Genomic DNA, 18,799 nt, shown 5'->3' with positions numbered 1-18,799 from the left:
AAAGGACAGCATAGATTCCTATATAGATTATAGATCTTGTCTTTCTGTGAATTGCGATATTAAAGGGACAGTTCAATCAAAAATGTTTGTCACGCTTCTTTCAGACAACTTTCTCAAGAGTGGTCCAATGGCGAGATGTAATGCCTCAATCCCAAATAAACGGGAGCCTTTTAGATGATGCCTATATTTCCTATTCATGTGTGATTGAGGCATGTTACAGTAATAACAGTAGCTGGAACGAAACAAAAGATGGCACGGGACAAATAGCATGTTTGACTAATTTTAGTTTACGTGACAAAACAAGCAGTGTGTAGAATCATCATCAACTGCTGTGAAATATATGTTTTTCAATAACCAAAAATATTGTATTTTCAGATGTTTAAAGCTTATGTACAAACCCCATAAAGTAAAAAGACACAAAAAACTAAACTTTAGGAGAGGAAGCAGAAATTAGTGCACATAGAATGGATCTACCACCTATCAGGCTTGCTTTCAATGATAATTACAGATCTATAACTCACATTTCTATGTGTACTTAGTCGGGTACACACAAAAGGTACACACTGGATCTTTAAAGGTTTGTAAACATGAATGAACTATTGCTTAAACACATAAATACATTTTGAATTGGTTCCTGTACCAGAGTTGGCTCAACCTTCAAAATAACAACTCTATTCAGCACTATAGATAGACAGTAACATCTTGGAGCAATGCTTCTCCAATTTTGCATAGAAATGAGCGTAGCTTCAGAATGATTGTATCAGGGAGAGCCTTGGGATAAAATAGCCTTGGGATAAAATAGCTTTCTTTGAAGTGTGTGTGTGTGAGAGAGCACAAGCTTTTTGTGAGAGGTGTGTATGTGTGTGTGTGTATGGTAGCTGTTGTGAGAGGTGTGTGTGTGTGTGAGAGAAAGCTTTTTGTGAGAGGTGTGTATGTGTGTGTGTGTATGGTAGCTGTTGTGAGAGGTGTGTGTGTGTGTGAGAGAGAGCACAATCTTTTTGTGAGAGGTGTGTATGTGTATGTGTGTATGGTAGCTGTTGTGAGAGGTGTGTGTGTGTGTGTGAGAGAGAGAGCACAAGCTTTTTGTGAGAGGTGTGTATGTGTATGTGTGTATGGTAGCTGTTGTGAGAGGTGTGTGTGTGTGTATGAGAGCTGTTAGGAGCGAGAAAGATGAGAGTGATAATTGGGTTTATCTCCCTCTCCCTCTCCTCTCTCTCGCTGTGGGTGTACACTCATCCCTTGCTGAAGTGCTGCCTTTCTTTCAGGTGCTCACCTAAAACGAGGGAGAAAATTCAAATAGAAAACTAGAACATCAAGGAGAGTGTCCTCTGTACAGGAGCCATCAGCACCAACCTTCCTCCTCCTCTTCCTCCTCCTCCTTGCAGACAGCAGGGGGGGGAAGTCTGTTTCCATGACAATGGTAGAATTAAGGGCGCAGGAGCGCAATCCCAAAATGACATTGGACTCGAGCCTGAATGACATGATAAATCACCTTCAATGATTTGACACTGGGCACTCTCTCGAACATCAAGGTGGGGGGTGTAGAACAAAATCTAGTATTTTTTTTTTTGGGGGGGGGGTGTTCTTATCAGGGGAAGAACTTAGTGGACACAGTGCACAAGGTTATCAACAAGAAAACGTCAGCACAGTAAATTGGTGAAAGCTTTTGATAATGTATTTTTATTCTTAAACAATCACTAACTTCATTTCTGAATTTAAATATCAATGCATTTTTTTTTTATCTCACAATTCATAATGCATAAATGCGTGTTTTCCATTGACGGTTAAATCATTTCCAAACCAAAATATAATATCCCTTTACACAGTATTGAGCCCCTGGGTAGTCCCTCTGGCATTTTCATCTTGTCCCCAAAAGTGTCCTCTTTGTTCACTTCTATTGCACCTATTTTACTCTCACTCTCTATCCTCAACCCCTCCTTTCTCTGTAAAGTACATCCATTTATCATGCAATGCTTCGTCGCCCCCCAGTAGTATGAAGTTGCAGGTACATGATACATGCTGATTTAAGGTCCGTTTTGCGTCCCCACCACTTTATGGTTACAGTTAGGATATATCCACCACTTCATGGTTACAGGTAGGATATATCCACCACTTCATGGTTACAGTTAGGATATATCCACCACTTCATGGTTACAGTTAGGATATATCCACCACTTCATGGTTACAGTTAGGATATATCCACCACTTCATGGTTACAGTTAGGATATATCCACCACTTCATGGTTACAGGTAGGATATATCCACCACTTCATGGTTACAGTTAGGATATATCCACCACTTCATGGTTACAGTTAGGATATATCCACCACTTCATGGTTACAGTTAGGATATATCCACCACTTCATGGTTACAGTTAGGATATATCCACCACTTCATGGTTACAGTTAGGATATATCCACCACTTCATGGTTACAGTTAGGATATATCCACCACTTCATGCAGTGTTTCCCAAACTCGGTCCTGTGGCCCCCACTGGGTACACGTTGGGTTTATTACCCCTAACACTACACAGCTGATTCAAATTATCAAAGCTTGATGATTAGTTGATTATTTGAATCAGCTGTGTTGTCCTAGAGGGGGAAAAAAAGAAGAAAAAAAACGTGGACTGAGTTTGGGAAACGCTGACCTAATGGTTAAGGTTAGAACTAAAGGAGAGTAAGCTGATCCTAGATCTGTGCCTGTGGACTACTTATAGTGAAGCAGCTACTGCAGAACTGTGCCAGCTCTCTCCAGACCCCAGTGGAACATTTGTGAATAATAATTTTTTACAGGCAATACCTTGTGCTGGTCTTCCTGCCATGACCTGCCACAGTTAGAAGTGGACGTGTCTGACATGACACCCTGACATCCCTTAACTCATGTCCTGGCCTGCCCGCCCCCAGACCCCCCACTTTGCCACCAACACCCCCGACCCAACTGCCCCAAGACCACACCTTTGGCCAGGTTTTGTGCATTGGGCGCTTGGCAAGGGTGGCCCGCCTTGTTGTCGGACTCCGTTCATCGGACTGGAGTGGGACTTCCTGAGTTAGACGAACGATAGGATCAGTGGATTGCTCCTCCACGGGTGATTTGTCTATATTGGTGATGGGGGGGGGGGGGTTCTTCCCTGCCTTAACAACTGGTTTGACCTTCATATATCTCCTTTGTATATACAGCTGTTCTCCTACATTTGATTTATGAAATGACAGGGTCTCGTTTCCACAATGCAGAAAATGGCTCATTTAATGGCTCACCAAACCTACTGCAATGGAAGCCATTAGGATGCCAGCCTGGAAGTACAAAACAGTGAAATATTTACAGACTCTCAGGGCAAACGCACCTTCTGGCGTCCAAATGTTTTGTTTTCCTGGGTTTTGGATGACTGGGCTCCATCCCGTTGTGGTAGGCTGTTATTGAGTACAGTATCGTAGGTGAAATATTAACAATGAAAGCGGGTTTCCCAGGGGCTTTGTCCAAAATCCTCTTAAAATACTTCCTTTTTTTTTTCCTTTACCTTGTATATATAAAGATATAAAGAGACTACTTCTATGAAATGAATACGCCACAACCCATCAACAAGACACAAGGAGAGGAAGCTTCTTAAGAGTATTGGGACGAATACTTGTCTGATCTGCAAGACCTGCCAGCAATCCAACCTTCTCTGATGCATACAGTACTGTGTCTATGTCTTGTCCTTAAACAAGCCACAACTTGCCTTCCTAAGGACATGTCCATGATTTCTTTGTACAGACTAAAAGCATTCTCTGATCACTTTGAACAAAGTCTTTGTCAAAGCGCATGCTGAGGTGAAATACACCAGTTTCAAGTATTCATGAAAGAATCCTTGATTGGCGGATGCTAGCCAAGTTTCCCTGTTTTCTGGAGAGAATATTACATTTTCTCCCATAGGATTGGCCAAGCTAGTTCTTATTAGAGACAAATCCCCTTAGTAGTGCTGGTTCACCTAACAAAAACAAACCTGAAGTTCTATCTACCTTTTTCCCTCCTGCCTACAAACACGTTGCCAGAGTATTGATGCTATTTCAAGGCTATCCTTTCTTGTTTCTTTTCCCTCCTGACCATTGAGTTGCCAGGACGGGATTGTTGAGAGTAATGGTGCGTTCGAGTGGTCCTCAGAATCTCGGTATTTCCCAATTGGTGAAGTTGTAAATTATGGCATGAGTGCGCTCGTGTGCTAATGAAGTTTGGAATAACTCTTCAACCAATGAGATTCTAGCTAGATGGCTAATCTAGCTAATGTTGCTTACGTTGACAATGTGTCAAACTATATACTGTACGGATCCACTAAGCTACGTTAATCACATGGTTAAGGTTGTAAATGGTTTTCTTCTACCGTCTGTCTAGTGGTTGAAAAGGTGAAGGGCCAGCGATGAAACGTCACAACTCTGGACCATGTTTCCCACTTGTGTTTCAGACATTGAGGATCGTTCAAGTGGTTATTTCCGAGTCGGGAACTTGTATTTCCACATTTCCGACAGCACTCGAAAGCACCATAATGTGGTAGATGCCTGCTGTGAGGCTTGGTGTAGTAGCCCCTCCGTATTGCTTTTAGTTGTCTAGTCCTGTAATACCGAAGAGTGTGAGGAGACTCCAAATTAGAGTATTGAGATCCACCCAACGTATTCCTCACCGAAAGGACAATCACCTGAGCCAAACCCATCCCACCCACTCATCCCTGTTCCTTCCGAGCCCAACAGTGAGCTCTCATATACATTACATGTTTACCCTCACACCAGTGAAAAGGGCATTCACTGTCACGCAATATGAAAACAAACTATTTTTCAAACTTCTACAGTCTCAAACGAAAAACAGAATAACAATGATACTAAAATTGGGATGATGAGTTAGTCAACACATACATAATATTATTATTAATGGACAGTAAAACTTGTGAGCGTGTCATAGCATTCATAAAATCAACACATGGGAAATCAAACGTGTTTAAAGCAAATTTTTGACAGCATAAATTGGAAACGATAGATATTTGTATTGTGAAGAACCATTTCTTGTCTTGTCACAGCTTTTTTTTCTTTTTTGCATAAAATGTAGGTCAAGTCCCGATTGAAAATGTTTGTAGTCGCTTTTTTGTTTTTCCTCTGGGTTTATCTTGATATTTGTCTAAAAGATTTTCACAGGCAAGAGTTTTTTTGTGGTCTTGGGTGTAGCTCCTCCCCCTCGTGGCGGTCCATCCCTTCAGAGGGCATGGTGGTGAGGGGAGTTTGTGGCCCCTCCCCCCTCTGTTTAAGAGAGGGGGGACCGGGCACCCTAGTGGCCCCCCACCCTTGGGGCCCCGCTGCTAGGAATTCTGGTTGACAGCTTTCCCTCCGTTCATGGTGGGAGTCCCTGAGTTCTTCCTGGAGCGCTGTTTCTCCTCGATCTCATGCAGCGACGGCTCCCTGTACATACACACTGCAGGACGTGTATGTAGTAGAGGAAGAAGCAGGAAGCAGGGGGGATAGAGGGGAACATGGAGGATGAATAACGAGGAGATGGATGGGCAGACAGAGAGACAAATTCAGATCGAGCTCAGGGACTCCCACAGAGTGGATGAAGTTTCTCTTGGAACCTGTTCTGAAAAAGAATATTAAATATATTTCCTTAAAAATTAAACGCCCTGTGTTGGGTGCTTAGTTTTTCTCCATCAATATGTTGTAAGCAGGGGTTGGAACCGATATTATGTTTCAAACATATTTTTATTTGTTCTGTTCCACTGTTCTGACCAGCAAAAGAAAGTTCTGAACCGGTTCAAATCCTAAATAAATAACAATTTACATTGCTCCTTTCGGTTCCTGTTTTAAAACTTTTAAACAACAAATATTTTTACATTTACCTCAACATTTAATTACTTCACCAATGGATAGAGCAGCTTGCTATGGAGCGTGCAAGCTATATACAGTTGAAATTGGAAGTTTACATACACATTAAAACTCGTTTTTCAACCACTCCAAAAATGTCTTGTTCACAAACTATAGTTTTGGCAAGTCGGTTAGGACTTCTACTTTGTGTATAACACAAGTATTTTTTCCAACAATTGTTTACAGACAGATTATTTCACTTATAATTCACTGTATCACAATTCCAGTGGCTCAGAAGTTTACATAAACTAAGTTGACTGTGCCTTTAAACAGCTCGGAAAATTCCAGAAAATAATGTCATGGCTTTAGAAGCTTCTAATAGGCTAATTGATATAATTTGAGTCAATTGGAGGTGTACCTGTGGATGTATTTCCAGGCCTACCTTCAAACTCAGTGCCTCTTTGCTTGAAATCATGGGAAAATCAAAATAAATCAGCCAAGACCTCAGAAAAACAGTTGTAGACCTCCACAAATCTGGTTCATCCTTGGGAGCAATTTCCAAACACCTGAAGGTACCACGTTCATATGTACAAACAATAGCATGCAAGTATAAACACCATGGGACCACGCAGCCGTCATGCCGCTCAGGAAGGAGAAGCGTTTTGGCTACCAGAGATGAATATAATTTGGTGTGAAAAGTGCAAATCAATCCCAGAACAGTAAAGGACCTTGTGAAGATGCTGGAGGAAACGGGTACAAAAGTATCTATATCCACTGTAAAACGAGTCCTATATCGACATAACCTGAAAGGCCGCTCAGCAAGGAAGAAGCCACTGCTCCAAAACCGCCATAAAAAAGCCACACTACGGTTTGCAACTGCACATGGGGACAAAGATCATACTTTTTGGAGAAATGTCCTCTGGTCTGATGAAACAAAAATAGAACTGTTTGGCCATAATGACCATCGTTATGTTTGGAGGAAACAGGGGGCGGCCTGCAAACCGAAGAATACCATCCCAACCGTGAAGCACAGGAGTGTCAGAATCATGTTGTGGGGGTGCTTTGCTGCAGGAGGGACTGGTGCACTTCACAAAATAGATGGCATCATGAGGGAGGAAAATTTTGTAGATATATTGAAGCAACATCTCAAGACATCAGTCAGGAAGTTAAAGCTTGGTTGCAAATGGGTCTTCCAAATGGACAATGACCCCAAGCATACTTTTAACATTGTGGCAAAATGGCTTAAGGACAACAAAGTCAAGGTATTGGAGTGGCCATCACAAAAGCCCTGACCTCAATCCTATAGACAATTTGTGGGCAGAACTGAAAAAGCGTGTGCGAGCAAGGAGGCCTACAAACCTGACTCAGTTACACCAACTCTGTCAGGAGGAATGGGCCAAAATTCACCCAACTTATTGTGGGAAATTTGTGGAAGGCTACCCGAAACGTTTGACCCAAGTTAAACAATTTAAAGGCATTGCTACCAAATACTAATTGAGTGTATGTAAAGTTCTGAGCCACTGGGAATGTGATGAAAGAACAAAAAGCTGAAATAAATAATTCTCTCTACTATTATTCTGACATTTCACATTCTTAAAATAAAGTGGTGATCCTAACTGACCTAAGATAGGGAATTTTTAGTAGGATTAAACGTCAGGAATTGTGAAAAACTGAGTTTAAATGTAGTTGGCTAAGGTGTATGTAAACTTCTGACTTCAACTGTATATGCATTAGACAGACAAGTGTAGTGTAAGGTGTGGAGTAGGACTGACATTTTGTGTGTAAGGAGAGAGCTGGGCATGAAGCGCTAGGCATCTTGTTGTTATGACGTGCATTATCTGAATTAGGCCCACAGTATTATACCTACGGAGGAGTGGCTTCTATGGAGGAACTTTGAATGTCTTTGAACTTCAGAGAGTTGGTTTACCTATCGTTGGATCAGAGCTACCTATCGTTGGACCAGAGCTAGCCCCTGATCATGACTCTCAGTTCCATTACATTACATAGCCCATCTGTAAATAGCCCATCCCCATATTGTCAGAGAGTTGGTTTAACTATCGTTGGACCAGAACTAGCCATTGACCATGACTCAGTTCCATTACATTTCACATAATGCTGCTTAGTGTTTTCAAGAGCTAGACCAGATCTAGCTAACAAGCTAGCTAGCTAACAAGCTTATGTGTGCAGAGAGGAACCAGAATTAAAATAAAAACACGTCTTACCTTTTTGTAGTTAGTAATAAATCCAATGTGAAACGTGATAACTATAGTATCCTTAACTAGCATTGAAAAAGTGAATCCATTGTTTTCTAATAAACATCTCTCTCCCTAATTTCTGAATCACGTCTGTAATGTCAGCGCATATTGCGTCATGACTGCAAGGTGTCCCGATATCTTTTCCAACTGTCCTGTTATCTGGATTTAATGTCCATTCTAGAATTCCCTTCTAGCCAATCAAAAACGACTATTCAACAATGCTTTGTGGTATACTTCGATATTAAACTGATTATGGCAGTAGGCAGATATGAAATAGTCATGCAAATACCTTACTCTGCTTATCTTAATCAGCGTGAGATCAAACTCAAGGTAAGCACCAGCTGAGCGACTCTCCCTCTTTAGCGCAAGTGAAGTGAATTTGGAAACAACTGAATGTATGTGTCTTAGAAGTATTTTTCACGGACAAACGTCATATGTCCGAATTCAGAATCAAATATGGTTCCCAAAAATAACATGGCCGCTGTGGTAGAACGTTTATTTGGTTGGCGATTTTCTGCATTTATCAAAGTCCCATCACATAGCCTGATCTCAGATGTGTCCATGTAAACAGGATTAGGGAAATAGTTTTTCTTGCAAAGCATGTAAACGTTTTAATCAAATTATTATATTAATCTTACTATTTACAATAATTGCATTATTGTGTGCATGTAACCGTACTCAGTGAGGGCTTTGCATAGACGCTTTGTTGCGTTTTTTGTGGGACTGGAAGTAAACGCCATTAACCGGTTCCCATGCTTTTAAAATACGGTTCTGTTCTGGAACAGTATAGATCACTTTCCTTCTCGGTTCTGGTTCTGTTTCTTGAATAATTATGTTATTTTCCGGTTCCAACCCCTGATTTCGGGTCATTTTGAGACCTTGGTGGAGTATAAGGTACTGCTGGAATGTCTACTAATGGCATATCCAGGGTTTTAAGAGCAATTACTCAGGTCCTTTATAAACAGTTTATAAAGTATAGTGCTTGCTTTAGATTAGGTAGCTGATATGGTCTAATATAGATAAGTATCTATATTAAACACCTTATACATTATATTATAAACCAGCATTAAATCATTTAAAGGCCCAGTGCAGTCAAAAATGTGATTTCCTGTGCTTTATATATATATTTCTACACTATGACGTTGGAATAATACTGGGAAATTGTGAAAATTATGATAATGCCCTTTCAGTGTAACAGCTGTTTTGGCAAGAGTTTTGATGACATCCATGGTGTTAATGACATCACAGTAAATGAGTTAATAGACAAATAAGAGAGTTCCAAACCTCTCTGCCAAAAACAGTTCATTTTCAGTTTTCCCCTCCCCACTCAACCCCCTCCCAGACAGTCATAGCTGAAATTCTTATGCTATTTTTTCTCTCTATTTTTGACCAATCACAGTAAGGTAGCAGAAATCATTTTATATTAAGAATATATATATTTTTTGGTTAAGTCTACATTGGACCTTTAAAAGTTGTTAACAAATGTGTGAATAACTGGCTTATTGACATTTAAAAATGTAGGTATAATGATTCATAAAATGGTGGGCAGACCATTTGTAAATGACATATAAATGATTTATTAACTGGACATAATTATAAAGCGTTAACCACTTTTGGTTGAGTATTCCATTGGTTCCAATTGTACCAAGTGAAGTGAATCAAAAGCAGATAAATGATTTGAAAGTATTTGACAACATAAGTCCAACATTATCTCTCAGGTGCCATTTCATAAAACTTTTTTATACTTTAGGAATATTTTTTTTTTGCGCCAGAGTTGAAGAAATGCAATTTGGAAAATGTGTATAGACTGTTAATGTTGTGTATAACACATGGTAGCATGTTTCATTTATAAATCATAAAAATGCAAAATCCCATATAAAATCATGACATTTTCCCAATGTGAAGTTCAAGATGTATAAATCCCAAACGTTACCATGGATTTCATCGTACGCACAATGTACGATCAAATCTGTGCGTGAGCACATCTTATAAATGAGCCCCCTCCCCATATTTCACCATATTGGGCTTCAACCAACTTACTCCAGGCGGATCAAAACCTGCAAAAGACAATACACAGATGAGACAGCAGATACATTCAGATGCCTTACCTTCAATGGGCCTGGGGACAAAGTGTGATGAGGGCTTGGTCTTCTTGACCCTGTTCCCCTTCATGACCTGGCCTTCCTTGGTGAGGCCCAGGAACCAGGCCCGACCGGACTCCTGCTGCCGGTACACAGTGGACGAGTAGATCACGTAGTAATTCTCAAACACCGACTCCTTAAACTTGCACTCCGGCGTGAACATTTCCTGTTTTGGTGCCAAACAACAAAGGGAGTTTGTTGTTACAGTAATGTTCATGAAGTCCGGGTCAAAGTTCAGGAAGTCGGATCATGGTCAGTAGGGTACACCGACGCAAAACATTTTGTAACAGAAAATTGAAATCTGTGTACTCATTGGACAAGGTCAGATTTCACTCTCACGTTTCAAACTATTTTCTCCCCACTGAACATGACGAGGCAAGTGAGGGTTGTTATTGGGGCAACGAGATGGGTTGAGTTACGAGACGGTGGTGATGGTAATCCACAGGACATACTACAGACAAATAGACACGGGTCAACTGGTGAAGGAGATATGAGCCTACTGAATTGTTGTGGATTATATTGTTTTGAGGATGATATTGTGTGTAATGTGTGTTGACTACATTTTAGTTGTCTATTAGACTATGTGTGGTCCAGGTGAAGAAGTTTGTTTGGAATTGCTGGGCGACCTTAAGTGATTTGGCTGTGTGTGATTTGGCTGTGTGTGTGTGTGTGTGTATGTGTGTGTGCCTGTGTGTGTGTGTGTGTGTGTGTGTGGTGATATTTCATTCATCTCTGTCTCCTCCAGGGTTCTGTGCCCTTTTAAGGTTGTCCCTTTGACTGACAGCCTAATACTGCTCACTGCTGGAGTTGTTCCACAGGCAAACTTGTGTGTGTGTGTGTGTGTGTGTGTGTGTGTGTGTGTGTGCGTAAGTGTGTGTGTGTGTGTGTGTGTGTGTGTGTGTGTGTATGTGTGTGTGTGTGTGTGCGTAAGTGTGTGTGAGAGTGTGTGTGATTGAGAGATATGCATGTTAGTGTATTCAAGCCTGAATATGAATCCTCAATATGTGAATTTGTATACAGTACAGGTATGTGAACATTCATGTGTGTGTGTGTGTGTGTGCGCGTGTGGGCGAGACTGTACGGGCCGCCTCTATCCCACACACTTGCAGTGAGTGCTCGTTTATAATGCCCAGCTGTGTTCGACACACAGCACCAGTGTGAAGGACTCTGGGTACGTGCAGGGCATGTAAGCCGGTCAGCGAGGATATGAATGTGGACGGGCCGCGGTGGGGAGTTGGAGAGGCCGGTTCGATCTCGACCTGATGACACGTTGTCAAAGAGCAGACGACTCTCTATGTGTGGAGGTCGTGGTGTCACATCCCTCCTGTCCCACAACGGGCGACTCAGCCAGCGTCCCCCCCCCATCCCCCATCTCTGCCAAGGCCCCCTCACACCTTGCTCCCACACCCCCTCACACCTTCTTCATTTGCCAACCACACTGACATGTTCCGGAATCCCCTCCAAACCAGACCACACCAAGGACATCGCTCTGTTAATGTCTGTTGCACCTGTAGCTTCAAGGGGAAGGTATACGGTGTGTGGGAGGCTTTGCTGTTGGAATGACAGAGCTGTTACAGTGTTTGCTATCTTGACTGTGGTTGAATGGCTAGTGAACGGGAGGGTGATGTAGGTGTGAGACTGTTAGGATATGAGCATACATCACGCACAAGTTTGTGGGTAGAAACACTGGTATAAAAAAATAGATGAGAACACACAGTTCTTCTGCTGTGCTAACAGTTGGCTCCTCTGCCAGGACTGAAGAGAAGCTGCTACTAACTCACTGAGAAGGTGGAGGAGGAGGTGGAAGAGGTGGAGGAGGAGGAGGTGGAGGAGGAAGAGGTGGAAGAGGTGGAGGAGGAGGTGGAGGAGGAAGAGGTGGAAGAGGAGGTGGAGAGGGAGAAAGAGGAGGTGGAGAGGGAGAAAGAGGAGGTGGAGGAGAAGAAAGAGGAGGTGGAGGAGGAGGAAGAGGAGGAGAAAGAGGAGGTGGAGGAGGAGGAAGAGGAGGAGAAAGAGGAGGTGGAGGAGAAGAAAGAGGAGGTGGAGGAGGAGGAAGAGGAGGAGAAAGAGGAGGTGGAGGAGGAGGAAGAGGAGGAGTAAGAGGAGGTGGAGGAGGAGGAAGAGGAGGTGGAGGAGGAGGAAGAGGAGGAGAAAGAGGAGGTGGAGGAGGAGAAAACTGATTAAAGGACACTCATTTATATTCCACCCCAATTCTGAAGGAGAAGCAAAGAAGTCGTTAGTGAAACTGGGCACACGGGAGGTCTCTCACGCACTCGCATTACGGGTCTCTAGGGCTGGATAAACAAGCTGGGGGGACGAGCACAGAGCCCAGTGGACAAACAGTAGAGAGCAAACACATGGTGCATGCAGGAGGAGCAGATTCAACAGATACAGACCACATTTCAAAATGTACTTAATATGCAAAAATGAGTCTGACTGATGCGTACACAGTAACATGGTAGACCAAGCACACAGTAACAAGGTAGACCAAGTACACAGTAACATGGTAGACCAGGTACACAGTAACATGGTAGACCAGGCACACAGTAACATGGTAGACCAGGCACACAGTAACATGGTAGACCAAGTACACAGTAACATGGTAGACCAAGTACACAGTGACATGGTAGACCAAGTACACAGTAACATGGTAGACCAAGTACACAGTAACATGGTAGACCAAGCACACAGTAACATGGTAGACCAAGTACACAGTAACATGGTAGACCAAGTACACAGTGACATGGTAGAACAAGTACACAGTGACATGGTAGACCAAGTACACAGTGACATGGTAGACCAAATACACAGTGACATGGTAGACCAAGTACACAGTAACATGGTAGACCAAGTACACAGTGACATGGTAGACCAAGTACACAGTAACATGGTAGACCAGGCACACAGTAACATGGTAGACCAAGCACACAGTAACATGGTAGACCAGGTACACAGTAACATGGTAGACCAAGTACACAGTGACATGGTAGACCAAGTACACAGTAACATGGTAGACCAGGCACACAGTAACATGGTAGACCAAGTACACAGTGACATGGTAGACCAAGTACACAGTGACATGGTAGACCTAGCACACAGTGACATGGTAGACCAAGTACACAGTGACATGGTAGACCAAGTACACAGTAACATGGTAGACCAAGCACACAGTAACATGGTAGACCAAGCACACAGTGACATGGTAGACCAAGCACACAGTGACATGGTAGACCGAGTACACAGTAACATGGTAGACCAAGCACACAGTGACATGGTAGACCAAGCACACAGTAACATGGTACACCGAGCACACAGTGACATGGTAGACCGAGCACACAGTAACATGGTAGACCGAGCACACAGTGACATGGTAGACCAAGCACACAGTGACATGGTAGACCGAGCACACAGTGACATGGTAGACCAAGTACACAGTGACATGGTAGACCAAGCACACAGTGACATGGTAGACCAAGCACACAGTGACATAGTAGACCAAGCACACAGTGACATGGTAGACCAAGTACATAGTAACATGGTAGACCAAGCACACAGTGACATGGTAGACCAAGCACACAGTGACATGGTAGACCAAGCACACAGTAACATGGTAGACCGAGCACACAGTGACATGGTAGACCAAGCACACAGTGACATGGTAGACCGAGCACACAGTGACATGGTAGACCAAGTACACAGTGACATGGTAGACCAAGCACACAGTGACATGGTACACAGTGACATGGTAGACCAAGCACACAGTGACATAGTAGACCAAGTACACAGTGACATGGTAGACCAAGCACACAGTGACATGGTAGACCAAGAACACAGTGACATGGTAGACCAAGCACACAGTGACATGGTAGACCAAGCACACAGTAGGGAAAGAGAATGTACATTGGAGTTGTTTGTGGAGACTGAGAGTGAATCCAGTTCAGTTTAAACAGACTAAAGCTGGGGTTCATTTCAAGTGCCTTTTAAATTCACAGTAAAATAGTGCATATGTTGGCTCAATCAGAAATTATCTTTAAATATCAAGCGCGCTACAACGCACAAACACATTGAATCCCAGCCTAAGAGTGAATTCAGTTCAGTGTAAACAGACAGAGTGAATTCAGTTCAGTGTAAACAGACTGAAAGTGAATTCAGTTCAGTGTAAACAGACTGAGAGTGAATTCAGTTCAGTGTAAACAGACTGAGAGTGAATTCAGTTCAGTGTAAACAGACTGAGAGTGAATTCAGTTCAGTGTAAACAGACTGAGAGTGAATTCAGTTCAGTGTAAACAGACTGAGAGTGAATCCAGTTCACTCGCCAATAGAAAATCCTGTTTCCTTAGTTAGCCCATACCTTTCTTCCAACTTTGGAACCCCCCCCTCCCCCCATTGAAAACATACAGCAATTGAAACCACATCGGAGTCTGAATGTTAAAGGCCCTTCAATTGAATCTGGATCTGAAACTAGATTTGTGATGGGGGTTGTTCTGAATCCCCTTGACTCAGGGTCTGTCTGACAGGTCCTTATCATTCCAGCTCGGCGTTGCACCACTCCAGTCTAGACAGCTACCTCGGTGCCAATGGGAGTGTGGAAAGGACACAGAACCCACGCACAAAAAGGACATACATTACACAGTTATTGACCACACACAGACACACACACACACACACACACACACACACACACACACACACACACACACACACACACACACACAATTTAGAGCAAGAACAATAATTTTTTATGGGGCTCCCTTTGAGAGAGAATGAAATGAATCATTCTGTTCCAGTGTTCTCTCTCTAACAGAAGACCACCAGGCTACATCTCATTAGTAGACACAACACAGTCTCAACACTTCATTAGACTGCAGTGCCCTTGACAGTAATCATCTCCATTCCACCAACACACATCAGTATTTGGTCGGTAAAAACAGAGACGCTGCACAGAACTTCTCGGAAATAACACATTTCTGTTCTCATTTGCGGTATAGTGGCCCCGTCTCCAAAAAATTAAAACTGGAGTCACCCCTTCGCCTCTTCTCCTCTCCTCCCCTCCCCTCGTTCACTTCCTTCCCACAGCCTCCACTATCTCTCTCCTCCTCACAGCCTCCATTCTGTTCCTCCCTACAGCCTCCACTCTCTCTCTCCTCCTATCTGTTCCTCCTCACAGCCTCCACTCTCTGTTCCTCCTCACAGCCTCCACTCTCTCTGTCCTCCTCACAGCCTCCATTCTGTTCCTCCCCACAGCCTCCACTCTCTCTCTCCTCCTCTCTGTTCCTCCTCACAGCCTCCACTCTCTCTCTCCTCCTCTCTGTTCCTCCTCACAGCCTCCACTCTCTCTCCCCTCCGCTCTGTCCTCCCCACAGCCTCCACTCTCTCTCTTCCTCTCTGTCCTCCCCACAGCCTCCACTCTCTCTCTCCTCCTCTCTGTCCTCCCCACAGCCTCCACTCTCTCTCCCCTCCTCACAGCCTCCACTCTATCTCTTCCTCTCTGTCCTCCCCACATCCTCCACTCTCTCTCCCCTCCTCACAGCCTCCACTCTATCTCTTCCTCTCTGTCCTCCCCACAGCCTCCACTCTCTCTCCCCTCCCCACAGCCTCCACTCTATCTCTTCCTCTCTGTTCCTCCCCACAGCCTCCACTCTCTCTCCCCTCCTCTCTGTTCCTCCTCACAGCCTCCACTCTCTCTCTCCTCCTCTCTGTTCCTCCTCACAGCCTCCACTCTCTCTCTCCTCCTCTCTGTTCCTCCTCACAGCCTCCACTCTCTCCCCTCCTCACAGCCTCCACTCTATCTCTTCCTCTCTGTTCCTCCCCACAGCCTCCACTCTCTCTCCCCTCCTCACAGCCTCCACTCTCTCTCTCCTCCTCTCTGTTCCTCCTCACAGCCTCTCTCTCTCCCCTCCTCTCTGTTCCTCCTCACAGCCTCCACTCTCTCTCCCCTCCTCTCTGTTCCTCCTCACAGCCTCCACTCTCTCTCCCCTCCTCTCTGTTCCTCCTCACAGCCTCCACTCTCTCTCCCCTCCTCTCTGTTCCTCCTCACAGCCTCCACTCTCTCTCCCCTCCTCTCTGTTCCTCCTCACAGCCTCCGCTCTCTCTCCCCTCCTCTCTGTTCCTCCTCACAGCCTCCACTCTCTCTCCCCTCCTCTCTGTTCCTCCTCACAGCCTCCACTCTCTCTCCCCTCCTCTCTGTTCCTCCTCACAGCCTCCACTCTCTCTCCCCTCCTCTCTGTTCCTCCTCACAGCCTCCACTCTCTCTCTCCCCTCCTCTCTGTTCCTCCTCACAGCCTCCACTCTCTCTCTCCTCCTCTCTGTTCCTCCTCACAGCCTCCACTCTCTCTCCCCTCCTCTCTGTTCCTCCTCACAGCCTCCACTCTCTCTCCCCTCCTCACAGCCTCCACTCTCTCTCTCCTCCTCTCTGTTCCTCCTCACAGCCTCCACTCTCTCTCCCCTCCTCTCTGTTCCTCCTCACAGCCTCCACTCTCTCTCTCCTCCTCTTAGTTCTTCCATTGATGGTTAAGAGGCAATAAGTCAGTGGGTTTGGGAGAGAAACAACGGGAACATTTTAGACACCATTTACAAGGCCAGGTACAACAGGACAGAGGACAGATGCAGGGCGGAATTATCAGGTGTGTGTGTGTGCATATGTGTATACACAATATGTGTGTGCATGCGTGTGTGTGTGTGTGAGTGTTTATGCTGGTGTGTGTGTGACTGTGTTTGTAAACAAGTATGTATCAGTGCTCGAGTGATAAACTGTATGCTTTATGTAAAGCTATGCGTGTATGACGCTTCACTTTCCTGTGTACATGTATGCTGCTTCAGAGTGTAAACGTGTGCCCGCTCGGTCCCTTAGTTAAAGATAGATGCGTTTAAAATACAGAGTGGTTACCGCTAGGCTGCGAAGTAGGTCACAGTGAGTGTTATAAATAATGGAGATATCCTCACTGGAGCTCAACCCCCACATACTCCAGCTCTCAACACTCAAGTCCAGCTCTCAACACTCAACACCAGCTCTCAACACTCAACCCCAGCTCTCAACACTCAACACCAGCTCTCAACACTCAACCCCAGCTCTCAACACTCAACCCCAGCTCTCAACACCAGCTCTCAATATTCAACCCCAGCTCTCAACATTCAACACCAGCTCTCAACTCCAGCTCTCAACATTCAACCCCAGCTCTCAACACTCAACCCCAGCTCTCAACACCAGCTCTTAACACTTAACCCCAGCTCTCAACACCAGCTCTTAACACTCAACCCCAGCTCTCAACACTCAACTCCAGCTCTCAACGGCAACAGTCTTATAATCCATATCAGCATCAACACGCCTCATGACCCTCCAAACATACATTAAACACCACCAGGCAAGTCAAGGCTAGAAACCAACCTTGGTTAGCGTGCACTGTGCCCGGCCCGCCAAAGAGAGTTGCTGGTGCGCAATGAGACAAGGATATCCCTACCGGCCAAACCCTCCCTAACCCGGACGACGCTATGCCAATTGTGTGTCGCCCCACGGACCTCCCGGTCGCGGCCGGTTACGACAGAGCCTGGGCGCGAACCCAGAGTCTCAGGTGGCACAGCTGGCGAGCGCCCTTAACCACTGCGCCACCCGGGAGGCCCAACATCAGCATTGTTGATCACCTTTCTTGTTTTCAAAGTCCACTGACTGTAGGATAACCAAGACCAGCTCAACATTCTGAACTATGTCATTTGGCATCCACACCGCACTGACTGAGAGAGTCAATACTAAACACTTCTAACCTACGCAGTACTCAACACTACACACAACAAGTTAACGTCCTTAAAAGTTGAAATATGAGAAGTAGTGATATTACGAATATTTCCTTCAATGGGGTGTTCCCAATTACCAACTTAAAAGTGATGCACCAGAGGTTTTGTATAATTTCAGCCAGTAGTGTTGAAAGTAGTGCTCAAGAGCCAAAAAAAACGGTCCCCCTGAAAAGTGTGCACTACGTCATCCATTTCCTATAACATGTTACGTCCTGAAAATTTTATTTTCAGATTTTCTTCCAACTTTCATCCACAACAACTCTGACTTTCACACACACACACACACACACACACACACACACACACACACACACACACACACACACACACACGCACGCACACACACAGCCCTCCTCCAAGTTCACAGAACAAAAGAACCAAAAGCAACAACTTCTTCCCACTAGTCCCTAGGGTTAGGAGCGAGCTAGCTACAGTTAACAGGTAACAAGGCAGGCGGGGGGGGGGGGGTGTTAGAGAGGTAGGAGGATATCTCTCTGTAATTACTTCCCAAGGGGACCACAACATTGCATCTCTGCTCTGAGACATTGACAAGAAAAGCATTAGAAAAGCCACTCAGATGACAAGACTTGAAGAGACCCTCGAAGAAAAACAAGAGTGAAATAAGTTATAAATAGAAAGAGAGGGGGGAGGGGGAAGGGGGGAGGATGAGAGTTTGCTTGCTGGTGCAATGATGGTGCTGTTTTATCTCCGCTTCAAAGAGAGAGGGGGGAGAGAGAGAGAAATATATATAGAGAGAAGGAGAGAACGAGTGAGAGAACGAGAGAGAGAGAGAGAGAGAGAG

The 18,799-nt window shown here is 44.5% G+C and overlaps 1 protein-coding gene across 2 annotated transcripts in view; it reads right to left on the bottom strand.

Moving 5' to 3' along the window:
- Window positions 1-1,657: 1,657 nt before the first annotated feature.
- The window catches only part of LOC115101600 (fibroblast growth factor 12), a 91,444-nt gene continuing 74,302 nt past the window's right edge, over window positions 1,658-18,799 (bottom strand). For both annotated transcript variants that reach the window (XM_065005935.1, XM_065005936.1), the window contains 2 exons: window positions 10,180-10,378; window positions 1,658-5,430 (listed from right to left, as the gene is read on the bottom strand). In XM_065005935.1, the coding sequence (XP_064862007.1) occupies window positions 5,318-5,430; window positions 10,180-10,378 (312 nt within the window). In that variant the 3' untranslated portion in view covers window positions 1,658-5,317. The remainder of the gene's footprint in view (window positions 5,431-10,179; window positions 10,379-18,799) is intronic.

The sequence above is a fragment of the Oncorhynchus nerka genome, linkage group LG20 (genome assembly GCF_034236695.1).
Source record: "Oncorhynchus nerka isolate Pitt River linkage group LG20, Oner_Uvic_2.0, whole genome shotgun sequence".
Classification (NCBI taxonomy): domain Eukaryota; kingdom Metazoa; phylum Chordata; class Actinopteri; order Salmoniformes; family Salmonidae; genus Oncorhynchus; species Oncorhynchus nerka.
Note: the sequence above shows the minus strand (reverse complement) of the source record. Positions and strands in the feature narration are given on the sequence as shown.